Raw genomic sequence first — 27,170 nt, 5'->3', positions numbered from 1 at the left:
ACATGTATACAGGTGTCAGAAGTAGCAGCTACAAACTACTACAATTTAAGTAGTTTACTTCTTTGTAAAATCAAAGAGCAAACCTGGAAAGAATACCAAGGTAATTTTCTCTCCTTTCCTATACTCTGCAGGGTAGCTAATGGGAGAAATCCTAACTCACAGAAGAATCCAGTAATTTTTCAAGTTCAACTGTTAAATTTAATGGGCGTTTTGGCATTCAAATCATTTTACAGTCATCTAATTTCATACCTCAAATGCTTTGATGTTTACAGTACGTGGGAAATACATGTTTTATTTGTAATACGCATATGTAATCAAAGAAATGGATTATGTTTAAGATGCCACTAAAAAGTTCTTGATCCACTATGTTCTGCAAAAGAGCTCACTATTTCTTTTTCTTAGAGAGCACTGTACCATCTTTATACTGATGTTACAAATACTTTTCAGAAAGTCAAGAAATTAACTATTATGAATACTCAAAATGACTATTTTCTTTAAAATATGTGTCTATCACCTTCTGAGAATTTTTATACACACTCTAAGACTAACAAACTAAAAATATTTAGGAAAGTTATCTATTCACAAAACTTTATATTCACTTAATAATAAATTCCTCAAATAACTAAAGGATAAAGATGTGATTATTTCTTTGAGAAGTTTACAATTTTCTTTCCAGCCAACACATTTGGAACTTTTAAGTTTGTTTTGTATTGAAATTTTACTAAAACAAGCACAAACTCAAATAGAGATTATAAAAATATTTTAATCTGGTGTTAATTGTGACATGTTAGAGATTTAATATTGAGATATCTCAATTTTTTTTTATTTCTTTTGGTCTAATGTCAATTTTATTCTTCCACCAGAATGACTAGCAGATCCCAAAGAGCATATCAACAAGACTCCCTGGCAGTTTAGGGACAGATTAAATGCCAATACACTACATTAAAAGCTTTGCAAAAATAAAGTTAAAATATGTCACCTTAAGTCTTAAGTCAAATTAGATTTTATCTATTGGTGAAGAAAGCTGAGTGCCGAAGAACTGATGCTTTTGAATTGTGGTGTTGGAGAAGACTCTTGAGCATCCCTTGGACTGCAAGGAGATCCAACCAGTCCATTCTGAAGGAGACCAGTCCTGGGTGTTCACTGAAGGACTGATGCCAAAACTGAAACTCCACTACTTTGGCCACCTCATGTGAAGAGCTGACTCACTGGAAAAGACCCTGATGCTGGGAGGGATTGGGGGCAGGAGGAGAAGGGGATGACAGAGGATGAGGTGGCTGGATGGCATCACTGACTTGATGGACATGAGTTTGAGTGAACTCCAGGAGTTGGTGATGGACAGGGAGGCTTAGAGTGCTGCGATTGATGGAGTCGCAAAGAGTCGGACACGACTGAGCGACTGAACTGAACTGGGAACCTTATTTCTAAGTATATTCCTTTAGAGAAAATGTTTGTTTGCTCTTAAACTTGAATGGAATTTATTTCTCTTCTAAACACATACACCCAATTTTTTTCAAATGACTTGAACAAAAACATAAAGGAACATCACCATTAAAAGGACCCTAGGTATACACAAGACCCTAATAGACAGAACACGACTCATGTAGAGAGAGGAGCTACCCTACGCCCGAGGTCAGGGGCAGTGGCCTAGAGGAGCAACCCCAAGTCCAAGAAGTGGCGGCTGCGCGGGTGCAGGAGGGTCGAGAGAAGCTACTCCACATTCAAGGTTGGGGGGGCAGCCAGTGAGGAGATAGCCCTCGTCCAAGGACAGGAGCAGCGGCTGCGCTCTGCTGGAGGAGCCGTGAAGAGATACCCCACGCCCAAGGTAAGAGAAACCCAAGTAAGATGGTAGGTGTTGCAAGAGGGCATCAGAGGGCAGACACACTGAAACTATAATCACAGAAAACTAGCCAATCTGATCACACCAACCACAGCCTTGTCTAACTCAACGAAACTAAGCCACACCTGCAGGGCAACCCAAGACGGGCGGGTCATGGTGGAGAGGTCTGACAGAATGTGGTCCACTGGAGAAGGGAATGGCAAACCACTTCAGTATTCTTGCCTTCAGAACCCTATGAACAGTTCAAGGCAAAATGATAGGATACTGAAAGAGGAACTCCCCAGGTCAGTAGGTGCCCAATATGCTACTGGAGATCAGTGGAGAAATAACTTCAGAAAGAATGAAGGGATGGAGCCAAAGCAAAAACAATACCCAGTTGTGGATGTGACTGGTGATAGAAGCAAGTCCGATGCTGTAAAGAGCAATATTGCATAGGAACCTGGAATGTCAGGTCCATGAATCGAGGCAAATTGGAAGCGGTCAAAATTACAGTTGAGAATGTATAATCTGTATCATGAGGAATCATCAGACAAAGCCAAAGTGAGAATGAGTAATATTCTATTAAAAGTGGAGAGGGAAGTTAAATTCAATGTTATAAAATACAAAGAGGCTGTGGAAACATTCCAGGTTAAAGGAAGCTAAAGAGTAGTGACAATTAAATGTTACAACTGATGTGAGGCTCCTCAACTAAAGTGGAAAAACATTACAAAGCATATTATTGAGTCAAGAGACAAATGGAAATACTGATGGCAGATTCGACAGAACTATTTTATCAATGTTAAATTTACTAAAGCTGAATTTACTGAACTTAACAATGTATTGTGGTTATATGAAAAAGAATATCACTATTCTTAGGAAAAAATGCAATGTAGTATTTAGAGGTAAAATGTCATGATGTATGTTACTCAGCTTTAAATGTTTCAGAAGGAAATCCACAAGTATATAAACAGAGTATGTGCAACGGGATAAAATATTAAAAACAGATAAATCTAGGTAAAGCATACATGTATACTTCTTATATTATTATTCTTACTCCTGCCACATTTTAATAACTTAAATTTTTCCAAGTAAAAATTAATAAAGCAATGAAATATTTTATGAATTATTTTAATTTCATTTTTTATTTTCTCTGTGAAAGCTCCTTGAATCACCTTCAGATTAAACTAGACCCCTCTATAAAGACTATCTGCTGTCATAAACAATCTCTTTTACTGCCTGAAGTGAACTTTTATAATGTTCTTCTTTTCTTAAGTTGGATTTGACCTGGTTGTTGGAGAAAGTCACCAAAAAAAAAAAAAAACAAACAAAACTGCAGACAATAGAGGCAGTACACCGCCTTGTGGCTGAAAAGTGAAAAGCTAGATGCTTTTACATCAGTATCATCTGAAGCTGAAAAAAATTCCACTCACAGATTTACAACTAAAGCTACCATATACATTCAGAGTTCTGTAATACAATTTAAAGATTTTCACTAAAGAATATAAAAGGAAGGCAAGATAGAAACAAAATAGGAAATGTCTTAAAATATAAGAAAATTATGTGTACATACATCTTATTTCCAGCTTTAGGAAAATAAAAAATGTCATCCCCAGATGATAAAACATACTAAGTGTCAGAGGTAGGAAAACTAGAGGAATTCCAATTTATATCTATCAAACACTTTAAAACTATGTCAGAATTTTATAACAACTGGAGAGAGAAGAGGTAAAGGAGGGAGGGGAGGAAGGAACACATGGTTAGCGTGAGTTTAAGAATCTCACAATGCTTCTTGTACTCTTTTCCATTAAGAAAAAAGAAAGGCAGTTTTAATTTTCCCAATTCTCTTCTATCATCTGCAGTGCTCCTTAAAACAGCTTAATTTACAGTCTTGGCTCTGAATTATAAAAGAGCCCTATGTCTATCCTTAGGATTTAAGTTCTCAAACCAACATCAGTCCACCTTTCTTTCTTTTACCTCCAATACAGTTCTAGGCCGGATTCTTTCTTGTAACTCGAATAAGTTTGCTTTTAAATCAGAGTAATATACTGGGGAGATCTGCATGACTTAACCAAAAAGAACCACACGTGTGAATTACTAAGGTTCATATTTCTAAAAGAAAAAAAATCAATTTCCTGTCCAAAAGAAAAATACTGGGAAAAGACCTCAACAAAAGGATAAAGAAAGAGAACCGCATCAGGATTCTTCCCATTCTGGCAAAAATTAGCTATCAATCAGGCAAACCAGCCTAGCAATAGGTATAACCCTTGGTTCTTTGCACTATCCTAGGAGTAAAACAGAGGCTGAAAGAAGCCAGTCTACCAACTTGTGAGTTTTGTACTATTAAAAATGAGACACAGGCAGAAACTAGAGTATCCAAAGCAATTCTGAAAAAGAGTAAGAAAGGTTAAGGGTGCGCACTATCACACTCAAGACTAAAAAGCTACAGTAATTAGGACAGTGACGGTATTAGAGAAAGGATAAACATCCAGATTAGCAAAACAGAAGAGAGTCCAGAAACAGATCTAACACATATATATATGGTCAATAGTTGAAAATAACATAAATGTATAGCACAGCTCTGTGGGTCAGAAGTCTGGGCGGGGTCTCACTGCACTAAAATCAAAGTCCCTACACACTCCCTTTGTTTCTGGAGGCTCTAGGGGAGAATTCATTCCCTGATCATTTTGGCTGTCAGTTCCCTGATATGCTAGGACCAAAGTCCTTGCTGCCTTGCTGGTTGCCAGCTCCCAGTCAAGGTCCTCTCATGGCACACCTCTTTGACCTACTCTTCTTTCCCTTTAAATTACTCAGTGTGAAGAGAACTGGGATAACCTGCATAATTCAGAATAATCTCCCCATCTCAAAGTCCTTAACCTTAACCAAATCTGCAAAATCCCTTTTGTCAGTATACAAAAGTAAGACATTCTCAGGTTCTAGAGACCCCAGAGTCATTTTTCCGCCTACTAAATGGCCTCAACTGGAAAAAGGATAACAAACTATGGTGCATCCACACAGTGGAACACCAACTACTCATCCAGGAAAAGGAAGGAACTACTGATACACACAGCAACATAAACAAATATCAACTGCATTATGCTGAGTAAAAGAAGCCAGGCTCAAAAGGCTATATACTGTACTGATCTATATGACATTCTGGAAAAAGAAATAGTATAAGGACAAAAATCAGATCAGTGGTTGTCAAGGGCTGGAGACAGGAGAATGAGTGGACTACAAAGAGCCATGGGGGAAATTCTGAGTGTGACGGAAGGGGTCTTATTGTGGTAGATAAATTTATCCAAACTCACATAACTATATAATTTTTTTTAATGAATTTTGTTCTAAATTACACTTTTAATATTTTTCAAATAGGTTACTGCCAAGTCTTAGAACAAGTTCACAAAAATGAAATCACATAGTACTCAAATGTAACCCTCGAACACCATGGAATGGAGCAAAACTGTTTTTCTCAAAGGGCTTTTTCCAAACAGCAAATTAATCCATACCTCTAACGTTTCCCTCAGCAAGTTCATTACTCAAGATAGCAAAATTCAACCCTTGTTTCCATTTCCATTCCCCAAATAATGTAATTCTAAAAATGAGTTACCATACTCCAATTTCTCTGATCCATGATTCTCTAAGAATCTGTTCTATAAATTGCCTCTCTACAATTATAAGTTTTTGTAAATAAGGCAATTCTCTAAATGGGGGGCTCTAGCCTATAGAAAAATGACTAAAGGAAACAGAGGTTCTCCTCTTTCTTCTATCCCGATACTCCTGCTTTCAAGTCTTTCCAGTTTTAAGTTGTATGAGATCACTTTGTAAGTGCCTTATTTAAAGGGGTACAAGTAGGATATGCAAACATTCTACTAACGTTAAACCTGGAGTCCTATCCAAGTTTTAAGCTGCAATATTGTCAATGATTAGTAGCATTTTCTGTGAAGGTTTTCTGAAAAATTTACCCTATTATTTTGATAGTCTGCCTAAGGATCACAGCCTAATAGCAACTTAAAAGGACATAAGGACATAAGTAGGGTACAGGTAATCAATGCTCTTTAGAATACATACTGAGTTTAAAGTAACTGAGCATAATGATGGGTGTAAAGAAAACAAAGACCTGGACTGCACAAATAAATAAATAACTGAGCATAGAGTAATGGCAATTTAAGAAATTGATCGCATTTGTTGGGAAAAAAAATCCTTCTATGCTTTAAAATATGTATACAATAGTTTTCTCTTAAACTATATTTTTAATAAATGAAAAAGTTAGGAACTTGTTAAGTAATAAATTGTTTTTTAAAAAGGCAGTAACAGTAAAAAATAATAATTAAAAATAACGATGAGTTATTTTGCTTTCTTTAGGGTTTCATAAAAAGAATCTGGGGAGAGGAATCCCCAATACTCATCAATGTAAAGTGGAATTTTAAGAATAGTGATTGTTACAAATTCAAAGTTAAAAATTCTACAGCAAATGCAGCAACATTTTTCACTGCTTCTCAACAAGTACTATTCTAAGCACTTTACAGTTTTTTTCTGATTTAATCATCATCACAATCATATGAGTAGGTGCTGATATTACATCTATTGTCCAAACAAAGTAATTCAGGCCCAGAAAGGTTAAGTAACTTGCCAAAAGTCAGAGAGATAGTAAGCTGTGGAGGTCTGCTGTTAAAAATGCAGGTTTAGTTTAACTCGAGAACCTTCGTTTTTCACATTTATGCGGACTTTCTCCTGCGTAAAGATATTAGTTCTCCAAGTGGTAATACTAAAAATTGTAAGTAGTCAGTATCTATATCTCAAAGTATCAAGTCAGTTTTCATTCAAAATTGACCCCAAGCCTCACAGGAAAATACTTATTTCAACTGGCAAAACTAAGATATGCTATTAAACCAAGATGGAATTATTATTTTACAGTGGAAATTTTCAATGAAAAGACACACAGGAGCAATAACAACTGGTAACCAAGAATAAATCCCAAATGAATCAAAAATTTCAATATTTTAAAAAACCATAAAGTACCAGAAGGGAGTATGAAAAATACTTTTTATAATTTCAGAACGGAGAAGGCCTTTTCTAAATATAAAACCCGAAAACCATAAAAGTTTGATAAAATCAGACTATATAAACCTGAAATATGTATACATGTGCAAAAATAAATAAATAAATAAAGCTATAAGTAAAGTTAAGCGACAGCAAAAAAAAAAATTGCAACCCATATCACAAACAATGGACTATTAAAAAGACCAAAACCCTCTACCCACATACACACAAAAGGTAAAAAAATGACAAAGAGCTCAGAGGAAAAGGAAGTTGAAACAGCTCTGTAACATACAGAAAGACAGTCAATTTCACTCACAGTAAGAGATAGCTTAGTTGGTAAAGAATCTGTCTGTAATGCAGGAGACCTGGGTTCGATTCCTGGGTCAGGAAGATCCCCTGGAGAAGGGACAGGCTACCCACTCCAGCATTCTTGGGTTTCCCTTGTGGCTCAGCTGGTAAAGAATCTGCCTGCAATGCAGGACACCAGGGTTCGATCCCTGGGTTGGGAAAATCCCCTGGAGAAGGGAAAGGCTACCCACTCCAGTATTCTGGCCTGGAGAATTCCATGGACTGTATAGTCCATGGGGCCGTTAAGAGTCGGACACAAGTGAGTGACTTTCACTTCACTTCATGAGATTGTAGATTAAAACCCCAGTGCAGTGTTGGTATTGGTGAGAATTTTACCTAACAGAGGAACAACCATCAACATGTCAGACAACATATTAGCTAAAGTATATGAAAACACATACTCCATATTTGTGGGGACAGGTATAAATCAGTTTAAACTCTGTGAAAGTCAATTATGGCAGTTACCTTTTAAAGTTTCAAATGCCCAAGCATCTAATCCAACAATTAATTTACAGGTATTTATATAATCACTGAAAAACATGATTACTTACATACAGATATATTCATACCATATGCAGTAACAAAAGATAGTAAACACTTAAATGTCCATTGACAAACTTTTGCTATATCCAATAATGGAATAGTACACAGATGCATGTGTGTATACATATATACATGTATGTATGTATATGTATGTATATGTATGTATATATGTATATATATGTATGTATACACACACAGACACACACACATACAGTAAGCCTTATATGCACTAAGTAAAACAAAATAAAAGAAAAGGCATACTATTAAATGGAAAAGACTTAATGAAAAAAGGTACGGAACAATTTGCATAGTATGCTACAATTTATGTGAGAAGAAAAAATATATATACACTTATACATTTGTAAATGTACAGAATATCTTGGGGAAGATATACAAGAAACTGGTTTATTGTGGCTGCCTATAGGAAGGCATTCAGAATAGGAAAGAAAAAAAAGAGTGAGACTAATTCTCACTGTATACTTTTAAAAATTATACTATGTACAAGTGCATGTATTTACCATTCAAATAAACAAGCTGTTAAATAACAGACACAAGACACATGGCTATGTGGGAAAATGTCCTTATTCTCTGAAATTTCAAACATAAACATTTAGAATCAACCTACTTTACAGTACTTCAAGAAAACAGATGAAACAAATATGAAGAGTGGTAATAACTGTTACGTCTAGGAAATAGTTATTTGGGGGTTTCATTATACTAGTCTCTCTACTTTTCTAGATAGATGACACTTTTCATAATAAAAGAGTAAAAACAATCTAATACAGTGAAATCACTTTTTTCTAACTCAGACAGGTGGTATCACTTTACTGGAAAAGAAAAAATTTACACAGGGAAACGCTTAAAAGTTACATATATAATTTAAGCATCTTAGGTTAACATAAAACAGGAATGCATCTTCATTCACCAATCTTTGGATAAGAATCCACAGAAAAGAGTTCAGGCTCATCCTACTCACATAAGCCATTGTCTACATCTCTGCTTTTGGCTTATTTAAAACAGAAAACTCTGAGTGCAGAAAAAGATAACCCTTTGTGTATATATATATACACAATGCCACCCAAACTTTTACTGCTGTTATCCCACAGCTAACTGTACTTTGAGTTTTTCCAAAGCAATCAATGTGATCAACTGATCTTTTCATACTGCTATTTCATCAGTTTTTATATTTAACTATATTATAAAATTACAGTAATTGTATTGGAAATAAATATGAGTGACTCTTGGTAAAGTAAAACCTTCAAATGGTGGGAAAAGTGCACTGGCATAAAGAATAGGCATTAACAAACCAGTTTAGTGCACTGAACATCAGTAGATTTATTTTTCAAGTGAAATGGACAAGACAATTAATACAAAGATTTAGGTAAGTGATTAAGAAAATCTTAAATTTTTTTAAAAAGTTGACAATTAAAGAGCAGAGAATAGGAAAACTACTTGCTTACATCTAATCCAGTGCTTGAACAGCAAGACGAGGCACTAAAATGACTGATGAAAAAATAACAGATATAGTTTAAAACTTAGGTTTCTATAACACAAAGAATACAATTCTTTTGTGTGTAGACACTTACAAAATCAGAAATGCTTCTGAAGACCCTCAAAATTCCCCAGCGGAAAACAGTTACAATTCAAGCCTATCCAGGACCTCTGAGAAGCTCAGGCCTTCCCATTCCAAGGAATATATACAAAGATTTCAGAGAGGTGGCCATCTGCTAAATATTTTAAAAGAACTGGATCAAGATTTGCTTCAAAGTTATCAAGTTGGCAGAAGTTGAAGGAGGAGGTTTCCAATAATATGGCAGGGAACATACTGAATAATAGGTATTCAAGGTAGAGTTAAATAAACAAATAAATAGTCAAATAACTGTTACAAAACAACTTCATACATTCCAGAGCAGTTTATGTGAGTCTGATGAATCACAGGTCAATTTCTGAAGGTATTATTCCTAATAAGGCTTGGTCTTGGGTTTACTTGATGCCTTTTTTGTATCCACTGATAAAAATGCTCACTTAATCATGTACTGTAGATTCATGCTGCCCATTAATTCAATGCTCCAAAGCACCATGGGCTTCCTTGGTGGCTCAGACAGTAAAGAATCTGCCTGCAATGTGGGAGATCTGGGTTGGGAAGATCCCCTGCAGAAAGGAAAGGCTACCCACTCCAGTATTCTGGCCTGGAGAATTCCAGTCCATGGGGTCGCAAGAGTCAGACACGACTGAGCAACTTTCACTTTCACTTTCAGAGCACTATAAACTTTATTCAAATACTTTATCCCATTGAAGCTTAATAATAGCAGTTAATGAAGCAATAGTCTTTTATTCCCAATAAGTTCAGTTTTATTGACACTTATTGAGAGCTCAGCATTTGGCTGAGTATTCCTGCCCCTTGGAAAGTTACTTATACATACATATTCAAGGAATATAAGTGACCTGAATTGGAACAAATTGAACCCTGAGTACTCTAAGGACAGTGAGCTGAACCCACAAAATAGCTATACTTCATCAAAAAGGGCATGGATGCTTTCCCCTTACCAAAAACAGAAGAAAAATTAATTTTTTTTTTATTCAACCAACAAACAGCATCAGAGTTCTACCACATATCACTACAGGTCCACAATACAAGAGTGGTCATAAACACAATTCTAGTTGTTAAATTATATGTATAATGGAAAATCTCCTATCCTAAGACCTGTTTAGGAGTATCTTACTTTTTCAAAAAGTTAAGTATCCAGAACTAGAATTCAGCAACTGAAGTTTAGAACATGCCCATCCTCTGCTAAGGAGCAGTGACTAGAGTTCCAGAACACTCCTAGCAAATCTACTCTGCAGTATACCTTAAGTTTGAGAAGCTGGGTTTTTAAACTTCTCTGCCTTCCAGAACTGGGATAGTATCTCAACATTGCTTACTATCCATAGAGAGATACAGCTTCATTTCCACTGACATTTCCCTCAATATCATTCATTGAAAGTGTATTAATTTAAAATTCATAAAAGTATTTATGAGAACAATACTAAAACATTGCTAAGATTTCCCTAAAGTGCTTGTATTTTTATTTTTATGTGAAACCACAATCCTGATTATTTTATTGCACTATTCAAGGCTTAAATTTCATTACAAACATACTCTTTAGTGCAATCATCTCACAGTATATGCCAAGTTAATACCTGTTCTCATTTTTAGTGCTACTTGAGCTACAATAAAGCTTCTTTTCCAAATGAAGATAGCACTCTGCATGCAGGCATATTATCTTATTTATTTAAAACAGATGTTCTTGGTAAGCAACTTGCAATTGGTAGCATTGCAACTCTTGTGACAATATCTAAGTTTTAAAACACTTCAAAATGATACATGCTAAGGTTTTACACCATCTCAATATAACATAAAACTGCTCACTTATTCACCTAAGGTGAACAAAAGTGACAATCTCAACCCTCACCTTTCTAAAAATGAAGGTATTTAGAAACTATAAATGTCCTATCTTCATAGTTAATACATCTCATTTCTATTAAAATTGTTATAACATTCACTAATTTCAAGTTTTAAAGTAGTACACTGTCAAAATTTTCTTATAACTACTATTTTTTGTTACTTTTGAAAGTAAAAAAGAACTATCGTAAAAAAAAAAGAAAGAAAGAAAGAAAGAGAACTATTGTAAATTAAGTATGAGTAAGCAATCAAAATTTCAAAAAGCAGCAGAAATCAAGAGTTTGGGGGGAAAAAAATGTATTTGAAAGCTGACCTTAGACTAAAACATATAAAGCTGTTTGTTTTATAAACATATGAATCATATAAAACTGAAAATCTCATTTTAAATTTTTTTAAATTGTGCATAAACATCTGTGTGTACTGTATTTTCAAACTTTAATGGTTTATGAGAAAATTCACATAAAGCATATTAAATACCATATACATAAATACCTCCATTGAAAGTTGTCATTTTATAGCTTCTTAGGCAATCCTAAGAATCCTTAATACTATCTCCTTTGCCATAAGCACTATAACAAAAGCACATAAGTTCCTCATTAAAAGAAAATATCAAAATTTCCGTGTGCTTTTAATAATAAAGACTGCTTTATCCAGATCTATTTAAAGTTCTTTGCGTTCATCAAAACAGGGATAAAGAGGTAAAGGTATGTGTCCCAGTTGATAAGACCCTGAAAAACTGATAGAACTGGTTCCAAGGCAAACCTTTGGCCTTTATGTATTTTCCCTTGAACCAGAGCTTCCTTTTCTAGACATTCTGTACTTTAAACATACAGGCAAATGTAGTACTATGTGGCACAGTGAAACATACACATGCCACACAAAAAGAGAGTACCTACATTCAGCTCTAATTTTTCTTTTTTTTTTTTGCTCCCCTCAGGAAAAGCTGATCTGATTTTTAAGCAATTCAAAAATCCAAATTTTGGTGAACTATCACCTGAATTTTAAACGCTGGAAACCATCTGAAACTTTAAATATTTAAATTTTGAGCAAAATATCTCTATGGCTATAGGCAACAATCTGTAACTCTGGCTTTATGTCAAGTACCCTGCATTAGTTTTCTATTGCCTCTGTTACAAATTACAGAGGCAATAGTGGCTTAACACAACATACCTTACACTACCTTATAGTTCTGGAGGTCAGAAATCCCAAGTGAGTCTTGGGACACTAGAATCAAGGTAGTTCCAGGGTAGTTCCAGGTTCCAGGGGAGAATTTATCTCCTTGTCTTTTCCAGCTTAAGATTACCTGCATTCCTTAGCTTTTGGCTCCTTTCTCCATCTTCAAAGTATATCACTCCAATCTCTGGGCCTCCATCATCTCATCTTTTTAGCTGCCTTTGACCAGTTAATTACTTTCTACCACTCATGTTGCGTGTGTGTGGCTTTTTGCTTTTTTCTAGTCTAACTGCATTTGCTTGAACCTTCAAGAAATGTTGAAAACGAATGGTCTTGTCTGATTCCTCGTTTTAGTTCACCAAGTGAGTGGTTAAGTCTGATCAAATGGTCATTACTGTATCTGAATAGTTTTCTATATCTTTTTTACCTATAGCTTATATTAGAAATGACTGCTGGGTATTATCAAAGGCATTTTTAGCATCTACTTATCTGAACTTTTCTCCTTTACTTTACTGAAATGAATTACACTAAAAGACTTTCTAATTAAGTCTTCTATAAATCCCTAGAGTAAATCGTACTTGGTCAGTAGTATAATTATTCACTAATATACTGCTGGATTCTATATGCTAATGTTGTACTTATAATTGTTGCATCTATATTCACAAGTGAGAAGGCCTATAATCCGCCCACCTTTTTTTTGACACTATGTATGAAATTTGCGATATTAAAACTATGGAGAAGTCATAAAGTGAAGATCTTTTCATCTTTTTCTAGGGCTCAGACTAATGTAAATAGCATAGGTGTAATCTATTTGAAATTAATAACAGATAACATCATTGGACATTTTATTAGCTATAAACACATTACAAGTATTGAGTCTTGTAAATAATGCTGTGGATTCACCTTGTCTTTTTCAACAGATCTCTATTCACCTTTCTAATTTCTTGCTTGTTAATCTCTTCAGGTATTCCATTTTAGGGAGAAGTTAATTTGGTTAATGTGTATTTTGATAGAATATCCATTTGCTAGCTTCAAATTTGTTTATACAATGCTGCATGCGGTTTCTATTCTTTCAAACTCATAAAATGCATGACTCTCTTCTTTCTCCCTAATCTCGATTTTAATTGCTCTTATTTCCTTAATCAGACCTAAGAAGAATTCATCTTATTTTCTTGTCTTTACAAAATCAAATTTATAAATTTATTTATCCTTTTATTTTCTATGTCTTTAGTTTTAATGTTTACCTCTGTTAATTCTTTCTACTTTCTTTTGGTTTGTTATTTTTTAAGTTCCTTTAAGATGTGAACTAAGTTCCGGGACTATTCATTAAGCTTTTATCTATCTATATCTTCTCTTTAAACTCAGCCTTCAGACTTCCCTGCTGGTCCACTGATTTAAGAATCCACCTTGCAATGCAGGGGGTGTAGATTCAATCCCTGATCTGAGAACTAAAATCCCACATGTCACAGGGCAACTAAGCAGGTGCACCACAACCAGAGTAGCCCATGCACCTGCAACTGCTGAGCCCACATGCTCTAGAGCCCGTGTGCCACAAGAGCAGTCTGTGTGCCACAATTAGAGAAAGCCCACATGATGCAACAAAGACTCAGCACAGTCAAAATTAAAACAAAACAACAACAAACCCAAAGATAAACAAAAAGAAAACTTAACTTTGTAATACTAACAATCAAACATCACACATGAATTCCACTGGATTCTAGATCAGAATCAACCAGGTAATTAATTAAAATAAATAAATATGCTATAAATTTATTTTAGTAATTGGGCAAATTTTATATGAACAATGTAATAAATGATACTATTTGAAATACTGATTATTTCTGAAGAGTGATGATTGGCCTTATTTTTAAGAAGTGCACACTGAATTGTTTAGGCATGGAATGTTATGACATCTGCAACTTAGTTTTTAATAGGTTATGAACTGAACTATTTCCTCACAAAAAATTCGTGTGTGAAACCCTAACTCTAGTACCCGAGAATGTGACCATTTTAGGAATAGGGCCTTTACACTTGATCTTAGCCAAAAGGCCAAGAAGCGATAAAATAGGGCCTTTAAAAAGCTAATTTAAGTTAAAGTAAGTCCAGTAACCTTAGATATGCAGATACCACCACCCTTATGGCAGAAAGCAAAGAAAAACTTAACAGCCTCTTGAAGGAAGTGAAAGAGGAGAGTGAAAAAGCTGGCTTAAAACTCAACATTCAAAAAATGAAGATCGTGGCATTTGGTCTCATCACTTCATTGCAAATAGATGGGGAAACAATGGAAACAGTGACAGACTTTATTTTCTTGGGCTCCAAAATCACTGCAGATGGTGACTGCAGCCATGAAATTAAAAGACACTTGCTCCTTGGAAGAAGAAACGTTATGACAAACCTAGACTGCATATTAAAAAGCAGAGACATCATTTTGCCAACAAAGGTCCGTCTACTGAAAGCTGTGGTTGTTCCAGTAGTCATGCATGCATATAAGAGTTGGACCATAAAGAAAGCTGAGCACTGAAGAATTGATGCTTTTGAACTATGGTGTTAGAGAAGACTCTTGAGAGTCCCTGGGACTGCAACGAGATCGAACCAGTCAATCCTAAAGGAAACAGTCCTGAATATTCACTGGAAGGACTGAAGCTAAAGCTGACATTCCAATACTTTAGCCACCTGATGCAAAGAACTGACTGCTTGGAAAAGACCCTGACGCTGGGAAAGACTGAAGGCAGGAGACGGGGATGACAGAGAAGAGATGGTTGGATGACATTACCAACTTGATGGACATGAGTTTGAGCAAGCTCCAGGAGTTGGTGATGGACAGGAAAGCCTGGTGTGTTGCAGTCCACAGGGTCGCAAAGAGTCGGACACGACTGAGGGATTGAACTGAATGGACTGAAGGCCATGATGGTGGGCCCTAACCCAGTATGACTGGTGACCTTATAAGGGGAGAACAGCACACAGGGAGAGACAACAGGGAAACACACAAGGGAAGTCAACCAAGTGAAAAGGCAGCAAGAGGGCGGCCATATGCAAGTCAAGGGGAGAAGCTTCAAAGAAAAGAACCCTGTCAGTTCCCTGATCTTGGACTTTCATCCTCCAGAACGGTGAGAAAATAAGTTTCTGCTGTTTAAGCCAGCCAGTCTCTGGTACTCTGTTCTGGCAGCTCTAGCAACCTAATACAAATGGTTCCTGGGGAAAAAGGATAAATATAAGGAGAGAGAGAAAGTAAAACTGGCAAGACCTTACTGTTGCTGAATCTAAGTAGAAAGTATACGGATGTCCATCATATCATTCTTTCAATTTTACGTAAGTTTAAACTTCTCCAAAATAGAAGTTTGAAGTTTTCCAAAATAAAAAGTTCAGGGGAAAAATTTCACCAGGAAATTCACACACGTACACACATATATTTATAAGTTTGTATTTGTCTGCTAGAGCTGTCATAACAAAATACCAAGACTGGCTGGGCTTAAGCAATAAAAATATATTCTCACAGTTCTGCAAGGTGGAAGCTGAAGATCAAGGTGTCTGCAGGTTCGGTCTCCTCTGAGGCCTCTCCTTGACTTGCAGACAGCTTTCACATGGCTCTGCTCTGTGTGTGCCCAGCCCTGCTGTCTCTCAGTACACTCAAATTTCCTTTTCTTGTAAGGACACGAATCAGACTGGACTGACTTAATCACCTCTTTGGGCTTCCCAGGTGGCTCAGTGGTAAAGAATTTGCCTGCCAAGCAGAACACACAGGTTCAGTCCTTGGCTGGGGAAGATCCCCCAGAGAAGGAAATGGAAACCCATTCCCTTATTCTTGTCTGGAGAATCTCATGGACAGAGGAACCTGGCGAGCTATATAGTCCATGGGGTCAGAAAAGAATGAGAGATGACTCAGAGACTAAACAACAAACAAATCATCTCTTTAAAGACCGTATCTCCAAATGAGATTATGTTCTGAAGTGCTAAGGGTTAGGGACTTCCATGTATGAATTTTGGAGGGACACAATTCAGCTCATAACCAGATTGTTATCCTTGTCCTTACAGTCTTATGTCTTTAAACAAAGAATGTTAAGTCTATGATTTCTTTAATTCTTTTCTAGCTATTTGTTTCTCTTTCAGGATTTCTAGTATCTTCAAGATAGGTCTAAAACTGTCTTCCAGGTAACCATGAGTTATACGTAAGGATTTACACTTTCTGTGTGTGGTTTCTCTCTACTATTCTGTATTTATTTATTCAATTTAATTTCTTAGCACAATGATGTAGCCTCCAGTCATGGCTAATCTCTTTATCAATTTGTCTCCTAAATTTAGGCATTCAGAATTGTTTTAGTTTCTGAAACTACATTTGTGTTCTAACTCTACTTCTTTGAGAGTTATCATTACTTTGCTAAAGTTTCCTTTCCTACTGCCTATTAATCCTGTGTTCCACAGAAGCTACCTGTTCAATGTACTCAGCCTTATTTTCCTTTCCCAAATCGCTGAATTCCTTGAAAGTTCTTCCCTACTCATAACTGTTCCCTCAGCATCCAGATAGGTCAGACTACTGTTATCTATTAGAGGAAAAAAACAGCAGGTAATAAAAAACATGAAAATTTTCAGCACCAAGTACCAAACATGTTAACTAACTTAACCCTCTGCTGAAGCACTGGAATTAAGTTTATATGAGCGTGCCCACCAGGTTCAGTTCAACTCAACAGAAATTAACAGGACTGCACTGACCTCTGAGCACAAAGCAAGCAGCAAATTGTCAAGTCAGCAATGTGGGCTAAGGTCAACATTTTCCCACATTATTTCCCTGTCCTACCTTCACTACTTCACAGTGCAGTGTATCTCCCTATTCATAACTACGATTAGTAACAAAACAGTAAAGATTTCTTAAAAATAACAAGTCACATTAGTGTTGCCAGCCATGTCTGACTCTTTGTGACCATATGGATCATGGCCTGCCAGGCTCCTCTGTTCATGGAATTCTCCAGGCAAGAATACTTCAGACTGCTTCAGTATTGCTTTCCTACTCTAGGGGACCTTCCTGACCCAGGGATTAAACCTGCATCTCCTGCACTGGTAGGTGGATTCTTTACCACTCCACTACCATTTATCCCAATAATCCTATTGGGGCCAAGTATTACCCATATTTTACAAAGGTACAAGGTGATTTTAGAGAAAGTTAAGTGTTTTAAAGCCAGGTCTATTTACATAAACACTTATAGTCTCTTCATAACTAACATTCCTTCTACTTCCACATTCATTTGTGTGATCTCAGGCACATAAATCTTTCTAGGCCTTATCTGTCCATCTGTAAAATGATGATACTAATACCACCTAACTCACAAGGCTAGTATACAAACCCAGTGAGTGAATGAAGGCAAGTAAAGTGGTTAGAACAGTGTCTGGCATACAATGCTCCTAATATTATTATTTATTTGGCATCCTGTAGCTTACAAATATGATTTTTTTAAAGCCTATATACTCAAATAACTCTAAAGAATCTCAATGATCTGACACTTATCAGGTCCACAAGTGGCTATAATGACAATTTTGGGTAATATTTCTGATTGCTTAACCTACTCACTGCAGCATTTAAAAGCTAACATGACCCATCTTATGGTAACATTGTAAAACTCAGTTCTCCACAATAGTCACTTTGAATCTAATCACCTTTTTTCTTCATTAGAAAAGTTCAGAAGTCAAATTCTGTACTTTGTTGTAATTTTTTTAAAAGAAACAAATTTCTAATCTAATTAGATATCCATTAAACAGATTCTTGGAGAAGGCAATAGCACCCCACTCTAGTACTCTTGCCTGGAAAATGCCATGGACGGAGGAGCCTGGTGGGCTGCAGTCCATGGGGTCGCTGAGAGTCGGGCACGACTAAGCGACTTCACTTTCATTTTTATGCGTTGGAGAAGGAAATGGCAACCCACTCCAGTGTTCTTGCCTGAAGAATCCCAGGGACAGGAGAGCCTGGTGGGCTGCCGTCTATGGGGTCGCTCAGAGTCGGACACGACTGAAGTGACTTAGCAGTAAACAGCTTCTAACATAGAAAAGTAGCAGTAGTGTTCGGGTGTGAACAAAAAAGGACTTAACCTTGAAAATACCTCAAAAATTGGAAAAATAAACACATTTAAACAAAGGCAAAACAAAAGTAATCAAGCAAAAGTTGATGCTCTGTAAAAAGCATCAAGAAACAAGATGATTAATTTAGATTATTTAAGAAACTAAAAGTAAAAAGTGACAGGCTTAAACTATCTAAACTAGACTAGCATATATATAAGCAATTTAAAGCTACATATTTTGAAGAAAGGAGGAGGCAGTGGCACCCCACTCCAGTACTCCTGCCTGGAAAATCTCATGGATGGAGGAGTCTGGTAGGCTACAGTCCATGGGGTCGCAAAGAGGCGGACACGACTGAGCGACTTCACTTTCACCCTGGCTGAGATCTTCCTTGTAGCTCAGATGGTAAAGAATCTGTGTGCAGTGCAGGAGACCTGAGTTCGATCCCTGGATCAGGAAGATCATCTGGAGAAGGGACTGGCAATCCACTCCAGTATTCTTGCCTGGAGAATCCCACAGATAGAGGAGCCTGAGGGGCTACAGTTCGTGGGGTCACAAAGAGTCGGACACGACTAAGCGACTAACCCACCCACCAACATTTTGAAGAAAAGTCAATAACAAGACTGTAGAAATGTGTACGTTTTATAGTCTGTGGGTAAGTATAAATCATCCTATGACATTCCGAGGCAAGATGAATGTGATGACCAAAAATCTACTAATTATGAGGCAGCCAAGATACAATGGTTTCTTCAGTGCTTCAGTATAAGTAGATTAGCTGATGCTCTCTATAGTTATAATATGAAATTAAATTGTCATTTTCCAGTGATATTTACCCAATAGCACTGTATTAGAAATGAGAATATAATCAGGTTTCAGGTTAAATATGTGCTACTGATTTATGTCACTCTCTCTGGTTATGTTTTTATTTGGGCTACTGCCTATAGCCAAACTTTGCAAACAGAGATGCAAGTCAGTCTTTGGTGATGACCAAAAAAAAACCATTTTACTCAAAAATCAGAACACGTGATAAAATTAGTGGGTGAAAGTTTAATGAGCCCATGGCAGAGCAGAATAGCCTAGAAAATTAGCATGTCACTTCTTCATTAGCTGGCATTCCAAAACTTCAGCTATTCTCCATCATCACAATAATCAAATTAAATGTACCTATATTAAACCAAGAACTGACTCATTGGGAAAGACCCTGTTGCTGGGCAAGATTGAAGGCAAGAGAAGGGGAGGACAGAGGATGAGATGGTTGGATGGCATCACCGACTGGATAGACATAAGTTTGAGCAAGCTTCGGGAGTTGGTGATGGACAGGGAAACCTGGCGTGCTGCAGTCCATGGGGTCACAAAGAGTTGAACACCACTGAGTGACTGAACTGACATCAAATGAACCAGCTTATTATCTGATCCATGAAAAGAAGCTATTATCACCAAACATTAAGAGGTATGTAGAAGAATTCAGTGAGATAAAGTCTTCTAAACTACTAACATGTTTGTTACAGTAAGTACTTAATAAACAGTGGGTATCAGTAGTAGTATATATATTCAAATTCCAAATGAGAGATGTGATTCTGCTTCAGTGTTGGCACTGCTATTTCTGAGTAGTAATTTAATAAACTCATCTTAATCCTGAAAGCAATTAATTCCATCCTCACAAATGAAAAGGACCAATCACTACAAGTAAAAAAAAATCAATCCAACATTGTTGAATCTCTTTATATAACTATAACATAGAAAAACAATCACATCCTTGAGGTAAGAAATTACCAGAGATAACAAAGCAATTCTGAAATTACAATGAATGCTTTTAACTTACTGATTAACTAAATCAGATACCGTCTTAGAGCCATCATCTGCTTCTTCTTCCATTTCAGAGTCCATACCATTGTCACCTTGTGAATGACATTAAAAAAAAAAATTGAAAACACGCTTTTAAGACAAAAAGTCAGAGCAACATATCATTATACAGAAAGTTTATCTATAAAGTGAAAGATTAAGAAACTTGACACTTGTTGAAAGATGACAGTTTTAATTCTTATATTTAAAATGCCTTTTTGGGTATCTGTCCTATTGTCTATTCTATAAATGCATAAAATGTATATAAATGAGAATGTGTATATATATATATATGTATATATATACTTACAGACTATACACACATGTACACATCTTTTACCAATTACAGATTCCATTAAACCATTTTACATTTTAAAGAGGTGTTATCTCTAGAAATTGAAAGTCTCCATTTTTTTGTTCCTTCTCTTGTAATGCTAATACTAAAATCCTTATAGAGTCAAAAAAAAGCAGCTTAAAAATCCAAAATTCTACAGGTAATGTATGGCAAAGAAGAGTCTTACTTTAGGCAGTTAGACAAATGTCAGAATTTGCAAGAAATTATTCTAACTCTGCATTTGGCTCTTATTAGAGTAGGCAATGGCAACCCACTCCAGTACTCTTGCCTGGAAAATCCTATGGACAGAGGAGCCTGGTAGGCTGCAGTCCATGAGGTCGCTAGGAGTCGGACACGACTGAGCAACTTCACTTTCATTTTTCACTTTCATACATTGGAGAAGGAAATGGCAACCCACTCCAGTGTTCTTGCCTGGAGAATCCCAGGGACGGGGGAGCCTGGTGGGCTGCCATCTATGGGGTCGCACAGAGTCAGACACAACTGAAGTGACTTAGCAGCAGAGCAGAAATGGTACTCAATGGATAATTAGAAGCAGTGAGAAAGCAAAAAACTAAAAAATATCTTAAGAGAAGTCTTTGCCTTCTTAATAATTTTTTATAGAATTTTGGATAAACTTTTTTCACACAAACTTCAATGTTCTTACCTACATAACTGATTTGGAAAAACCACACATACATCAGAAAGTCCATTCCTGAGATGCTATTCTACGATATAAACTATAATTTTCTATAAAGAGAAGTAAAAATATTAATTAATGACTAAGAATAAAGCTGAAGTCAAGTAAAAATACCTCATGATTTATGCTAAATATAGTATTAACTATCTATACTAAGTTACCAGAAGGTAGAAATATGCATTCTTACCCTCAAGAATCTTCAAAATTTTTTTTTCAGACAGGAGCTCTAGCTGTTCCTGGCAAAGTCTTTTAATTTCTTCTATTGAACAGTTCTAAAGAAAATGATATTTTAAAAAATGCATTTATATACTACAGCACCAAAGTAAACTAGAAAACAGCAAGCATTAAAAAAAAGTCTTGCTTAGCAAAGTTGTGCAGTCAAACCAATGAAAAGTCACATAAATCTTTTTTATGGGATAAAATCTGAAGACCTGCCAGTTAACATGCAAACATTATAATTTATAGTTTTAATTGGAACATATAAAGTAATGTTAACTATGAAAGAACAAACTAAAGAGTGAGTCAGGTGCCCAGATATTGTTAATAGTAGCCTATTTCAGTTCAGTTCAGTCACTCAGTCGTGTCCGACTCTTTGCGACCCCATAAACGACAGCACGCCAGGCCTCCCTGTCCATCACCAACTCCCGGAGTTCACCTAAACCCACGTCCGTTGAGTCGGTGATGCCATCCAACCATCTCATCCTCTGTCGTCCCCTTCTCCTCAATCTTTCCTAGCATCAGGGTCTTTTTAAATGAGTCAGCTCTTCACATCAGGTGGCCAAAGTATTGGAGTTTCAGCTTCAGCATCAGTCCTTCCAATGAATATTCAGGACTGATGTCCTTTAGGATGGACTGGTTGGATCTCCTTGCAGTCCAAGGGACTCTCAAGAGTCTTCTCCTATTTATGTTAGGCGAATACCACTAAAGGCTTAAATATTCTAGCCCTGGCTCCGTTCATCTTAGATATATATGCTGTTGGGTTTAACTTGCCTAAGTCTTTTTTCCATATCAGTAAAATTACAACACCACATATGTTTCTGAGTAATTTTCAGAAATAAACATACAAAAACATTTAAGACTTTAATGAAATACAGGCTATTACCAACTATCATTGCATACTGTGGTCTTCCCTGGTGACTCAGTTGGTAGAGTCTGCCTGCGACGTGGAAGACCCGGGGTTCAATCCCTGGATCGGTAAGGGCCCCTGGAGAAGGAAATGGCAACCCACTCCACTATTCTTGCTGGGAGAATTCCATGGAGAGAGCAGCCACAAAGAATCTGACATGAGAGTGACTAACACTTTCACTTTCTTTCTTTTATTACACACTGTTACACAGCAGTATACTACTTCTTAAAGCAAAAGAATCAGTGTATATCTAATCTAGTTACTTTAATTGCCAATATTTAATAGAATTATTCCCAGAAGGTCAAAAAATTCCTTACCTAAATACAGTTAAGTATCCCATTTCTTTCTGGCAAATTTTTCAAGACACAAAGCCATTACGGTTCTACAAAATCCCTGTATCTTTTTGAAGTAGCTTAGTTGAAAATATACAATTATAATTTCCATTAAGTAAAATGACTGCTACAAAGAAAGTTTTTGTATATTTCTATATAGTGGGGAACCTGCTAATGTATGTCATGAAGTACCTTTAACACATCAGGAAGCATCTTCTGTAACTTCTTCTCTCCTATGATACAGAAACACTGTCGAAGCATTTCTTTTTTGTCTGATATATAGAAACTAACTGGTTTTAACGCCACAGTCAGGTCTAATCCACCTTCTTCAAGGTCACTGTGCTCTGCCAAGAATAACTCTTTTTCCAGAGGTGGCAAAAGATATTTGGCCTCCTAAAATTAAAAGACATAAAGAACCATTAAACAATAAAAATATGTCTATAACATCATACATCATTTAATAAAATCTTTATTAAACATTTTCAAATTCTTTGGTTGTATAAATCAGTTATTTAAAACCACAAAAAAGACTATTTAATTGCTCAGTATTCTTGGACATTACTCTCCAGGCTGTAATCATCAGCAAATTGATAAAAAGTGAAGAAATAATAATATCTTACAACATGCAAATGAAAATATACTCAATATTGAATAATTTTCTACAATTTCAGACTTCTGAAGAATACGATACTCCTCCAGTAGACCATTCACCCAAGAATTTTATGTATGTGTGGTCATTCTTAATTCTTAAAAGAAATAGGATAGCAGCAAAATGTTACAAATCACATATATAATAAAGTACCACTGCTTACCAGAAGCTACTGTCATTTTTAAAACTGTTAAATATCCAATCATATTCAAAGCCAGCAAGTAATTTAAGACAATTCAATCAGCTTTGCCTCCTATTTTCCAAATCTATCCAGTCTCTCAAGTCTACTGCCAGAATGCTGATCCAAGGCAACATCCTCTTTGCCTAGATTACCTTCAGGTGGCATGAGTTTTTAAAAAACCTGCCTGCCAAGAGACGCAGGTTCGATCCCCAGATGGAGAAGATTCCCCTGGAGTAGGAAATGGCAAGCCACTCCCGTATTCTTGCCTGCAGAAATCCATGCACAGAGGAGCCTGGTGGACTACAGTCCCTGGCCACAAAGAGTCAGACAGGACTGAGTGACTGAGTTCACACACACTGGACTCCCTATATCTAATCAAAGGTTTCGCCAATCTGTTTTGTATACTGTCACCAAAATGGATTTTATAAAATGCACACATAATCATCCTCCCTATTTGTAAGACTTCCCAGTGAAGTACTTCTCATAAAAATACAGTTTAGTTCTGTATGCAAATGCTTACACAATCCTTATTACTGGTCTTTTCATAATAACAGAGTACCAAAAATATGCAAACTATTTAAGATAAGAATGGTGATATCCAAGAATGAAATCAGACGATGCCTGCTCCTTGGAAGAAAAGCTATGACAAACCTAGACAGCATATTAAAAAGCAGCGACATTACTTTGCTAACAAAGGTCCATCTAGTCAAGGCTATGGTTTTTCCAGTAGTCATGTATGCATGTGAGAGTTGGACCCTAAAAAAAGCTGAGCGCCGAAGAACTGATGCTTTTGAACTGTGGTGCTGGAGAAGACTCTTGAGAGTCCCTTGGATTACAAGGAGATCCAACCAGTCAATCCTGAAGGAAATCAGTCCCAAATATTCATTGGAAGGACTGATGTTGAAGCTGAAACTCCAATACTTTGGCCACTTGAAGTGAAGAACTGATTCACTGGAAAAGACCCTGACACTGGGAAAAATTGAAGGCAGGAGAAGGGGATGACAGAGGATGAGACAGTTGGATGGCATCACCAACTAGGTGGACATGAGTTTGAGCAAGCTCTGGGAGTTGGTGATGGAAAGGGAAGCCTGGCATGCTGCAGTCCATGGGGTCACAAAGAGTCGGACACAACTGAGTGACTGAACTGAACTGATCCAAAACTAAATCTAGAAGGAATAGAAAAACTGAATATATCTATAACCATCAAAGAAAGTGGGGGAGAAAAAAAGGTGAGAGGCATTAAGGAAAAATACACTACCCCTAGAAAAATCCCCCAGACCCAAACAGCTGTATGGTCCAACAGTCAAGTACACCCTTGAAAGAAAGGTATAAACTACTCTGGAATACGTGGGAAAAAAAAAAAAAATGTTAAGTTTTCCCAACTCAATCCATAGCCTAATACTAAAACCAAACAGGGTAACTACAAAAATAAAAACCATAATCTGATTTAACTTAACATAAACACAAACGTATTTAATAAAAATACGGAATTACAGTCGAGTAGAACAACCAAATCAACAAATCAAATAGGATTTATCTCAAAAAGCAAGGACAATTTATCAATAAAATTACATTATCAGATTAAAGAAAGAAAACTGTATGACCCCTCAACAGAATGCCCCAAAGGTAACTGATAAGACTCCACAAAATCTCAGAAAAGCCAGAATTAAAAATTTCCTTAATTTGATCAGCTATCTTTCAGAACCTATGACAAATAGATTTACTGATATAAAAGTTAAAAACTGTTTCTACTACAAAAAGGAATGGGAAAAGAATGCCTGCTATGAATGCCTGTGTTCAACACTACACTAAACGATTGAAAAAAAAAAAGAAAAGAAAAAAGCCTTAGATAATGCAAAATAACAAAAAAATAAGAAATATCAAGGCTGACGAGTCAATGAAGGGGCTGCGTATCAAACAATTAATGAGGAAGCATAAAGAAAGCCTTCCATTTCCCATCATGTGTGTTGTATATATTTAAAGCATGCAGTCCTGCAACTGGTTTTTTTATGTGTTTTTATTTTTTTCCTGCATCTGTTTTATAATGTGAGCAAACTTTTTTTTTTTTTAAACAGCATTATTTTGCCAGGTTGAAGGCACATAAAGAGGGGTGTTATTTCGTTTTGTTTTTTAACTTATTTTAATTGGAGGCTAATTACTTCACAATATTGTGGTGGTTTTTGCCATACATTCACATGAATCAGCCATGGGTGTACATGTGTTCCCCATCCTGATTCTCCCTCCCACCTCCCTCCCCATCCCATCCCTCAGGGTCATCCCAGTGCAGCAGCCCTGAACACCCTGCCTCATGCATGGAACCTGGACTGGCAATCTATTTCACATATGATAATATACATGTTTCAATGCTATTCTCTCAAATCATCCCACCCTCGCCTTCTCCCACAGAGTCTTTACATCTGTGTCTCTTTTGCTGTCTCACATATAGGGTCATCGTTACCATCTTTCCAAATTCCATATATATATATATGTGTTAATATACTCTATTGGTGTTCTCTTTCTGACTTACTTCGCTCTGTACAATAGGTTCCAGTTTCATCCACTTCATTAGAACTGATTCAAATGTATTCCTTTTAATAGCTGAGTAATATTCCGTCTGTACATGTACCACAGTAAAGAGGGCTTTTATAATCAGATATTGGATTCCAATGTAGGTGTTATTAACAAATTGGTAACTACCAGTAAACTTCCTTAATCTCTTTGCTCCTCAATTTTCTCAACTTGTATAAAGTAGATGAGAAGTAAAGCGGGGCTTGCAAGGGCACTGAAGGCTAGTTCCTGACCCAGACTTTTCAGGGAGACTAAGGCGACCACAGGAGTGGAAGGAGCTAAAGGCAATCATCAGACGATCAGCAAACCCAGAAATTTTAAGTTCAAGTCGTGGGAGTGTGGGGTTCAAGGGAACTTAGGAACGTGAACTTCAGACACTGGATCCCGTAAGACCGCAGCCTTAACAGGAGCGACAGCAGGCTCCGCATCCCGCAGTCACATTCTGCTCTTCGCCCGCCTTCTGAAACCGCGGCCGCTTCGAGAAGCGACGAGAAAGACGCGCACGCACCTGCTGCAGGGAGCCGGAGACGCTGGAAGATGAGTCAGTGCTTCTCCGCTTCCGACGCTCACCGCGCTCCACGCTGCTGCCACCCCAGCAGCTGCCGCCGCTCCCACCGCCGGTGACACTTCCACTCACGCTAGTGTTCCCACAGCAGGTGACGCTTCCGCAACCGCTTGCGCTCCCGCAGCCGCTGGTGCTTCCACTGCCACTGCTGCCTACGGCGGGGACCAGGTCCGGCGCTGCGAGGGCCGCCGCCGCCTCCTGACCGCTTCGTTTGCGCCGCTTCTCCCTGGAAGACTTCTTCCCCGTCATGATCCCACTCCAGCAACCATCCGGTGAAAGAACCCGTCTCCTGACAGACCAAAAGCCTCCCGCAGCGGCGAGCTGCAGGAGCTGGCGTCGCAGCTTGACGTCACTTCCGGTCGCGCCGCAAACGTCTAGAGTCGTTTCTGAAGGCGGGGTGGGGGCCAATCAAGCTGCCTCCGCCTACTGCGGAGGTTGGCTGTAGAGTTTGAGCGCGGTTGAGCGGTGTGTG

The 27,170-nt window shown here is 37.1% G+C and overlaps 1 protein-coding gene across 1 annotated transcript in view; it reads right to left on the bottom strand.

Moving 5' to 3' along the window:
• CAAP1 (caspase activity and apoptosis inhibitor 1) overlaps nt 1-26,949 on the bottom strand; it is a 76,857-nt gene extending 49,908 nt beyond the window's left edge. The window contains exons 1-4 of the mRNA XM_052645181.1: nt 26,642-26,949; nt 22,928-23,128; nt 21,465-21,549; nt 20,227-20,302 (exon numbers count right to left, since the gene is read on the bottom strand). Of these exons, the coding sequence (XP_052501141.1) occupies nt 20,227-20,302; nt 21,465-21,549; nt 22,928-23,128; nt 26,642-26,947 (668 nt within the window). The 5' untranslated portion in view covers nt 26,948-26,949. The remainder of the gene's footprint in view (nt 1-20,226; nt 20,303-21,464; nt 21,550-22,927; nt 23,129-26,641) is intronic.
• Nucleotides 26,950-27,170: the final 221 nt, after the last annotated feature.

This window comes from Budorcas taxicolor, chromosome 8, assembly GCF_023091745.1.
Source record: "Budorcas taxicolor isolate Tak-1 chromosome 8, Takin1.1, whole genome shotgun sequence".
Lineage (NCBI taxonomy): Eukaryota > Metazoa > Chordata > Mammalia > Artiodactyla > Bovidae > Budorcas > Budorcas taxicolor.
Note: the sequence above shows the minus strand (reverse complement) of the source record. Positions and strands in the feature narration are given on the sequence as shown.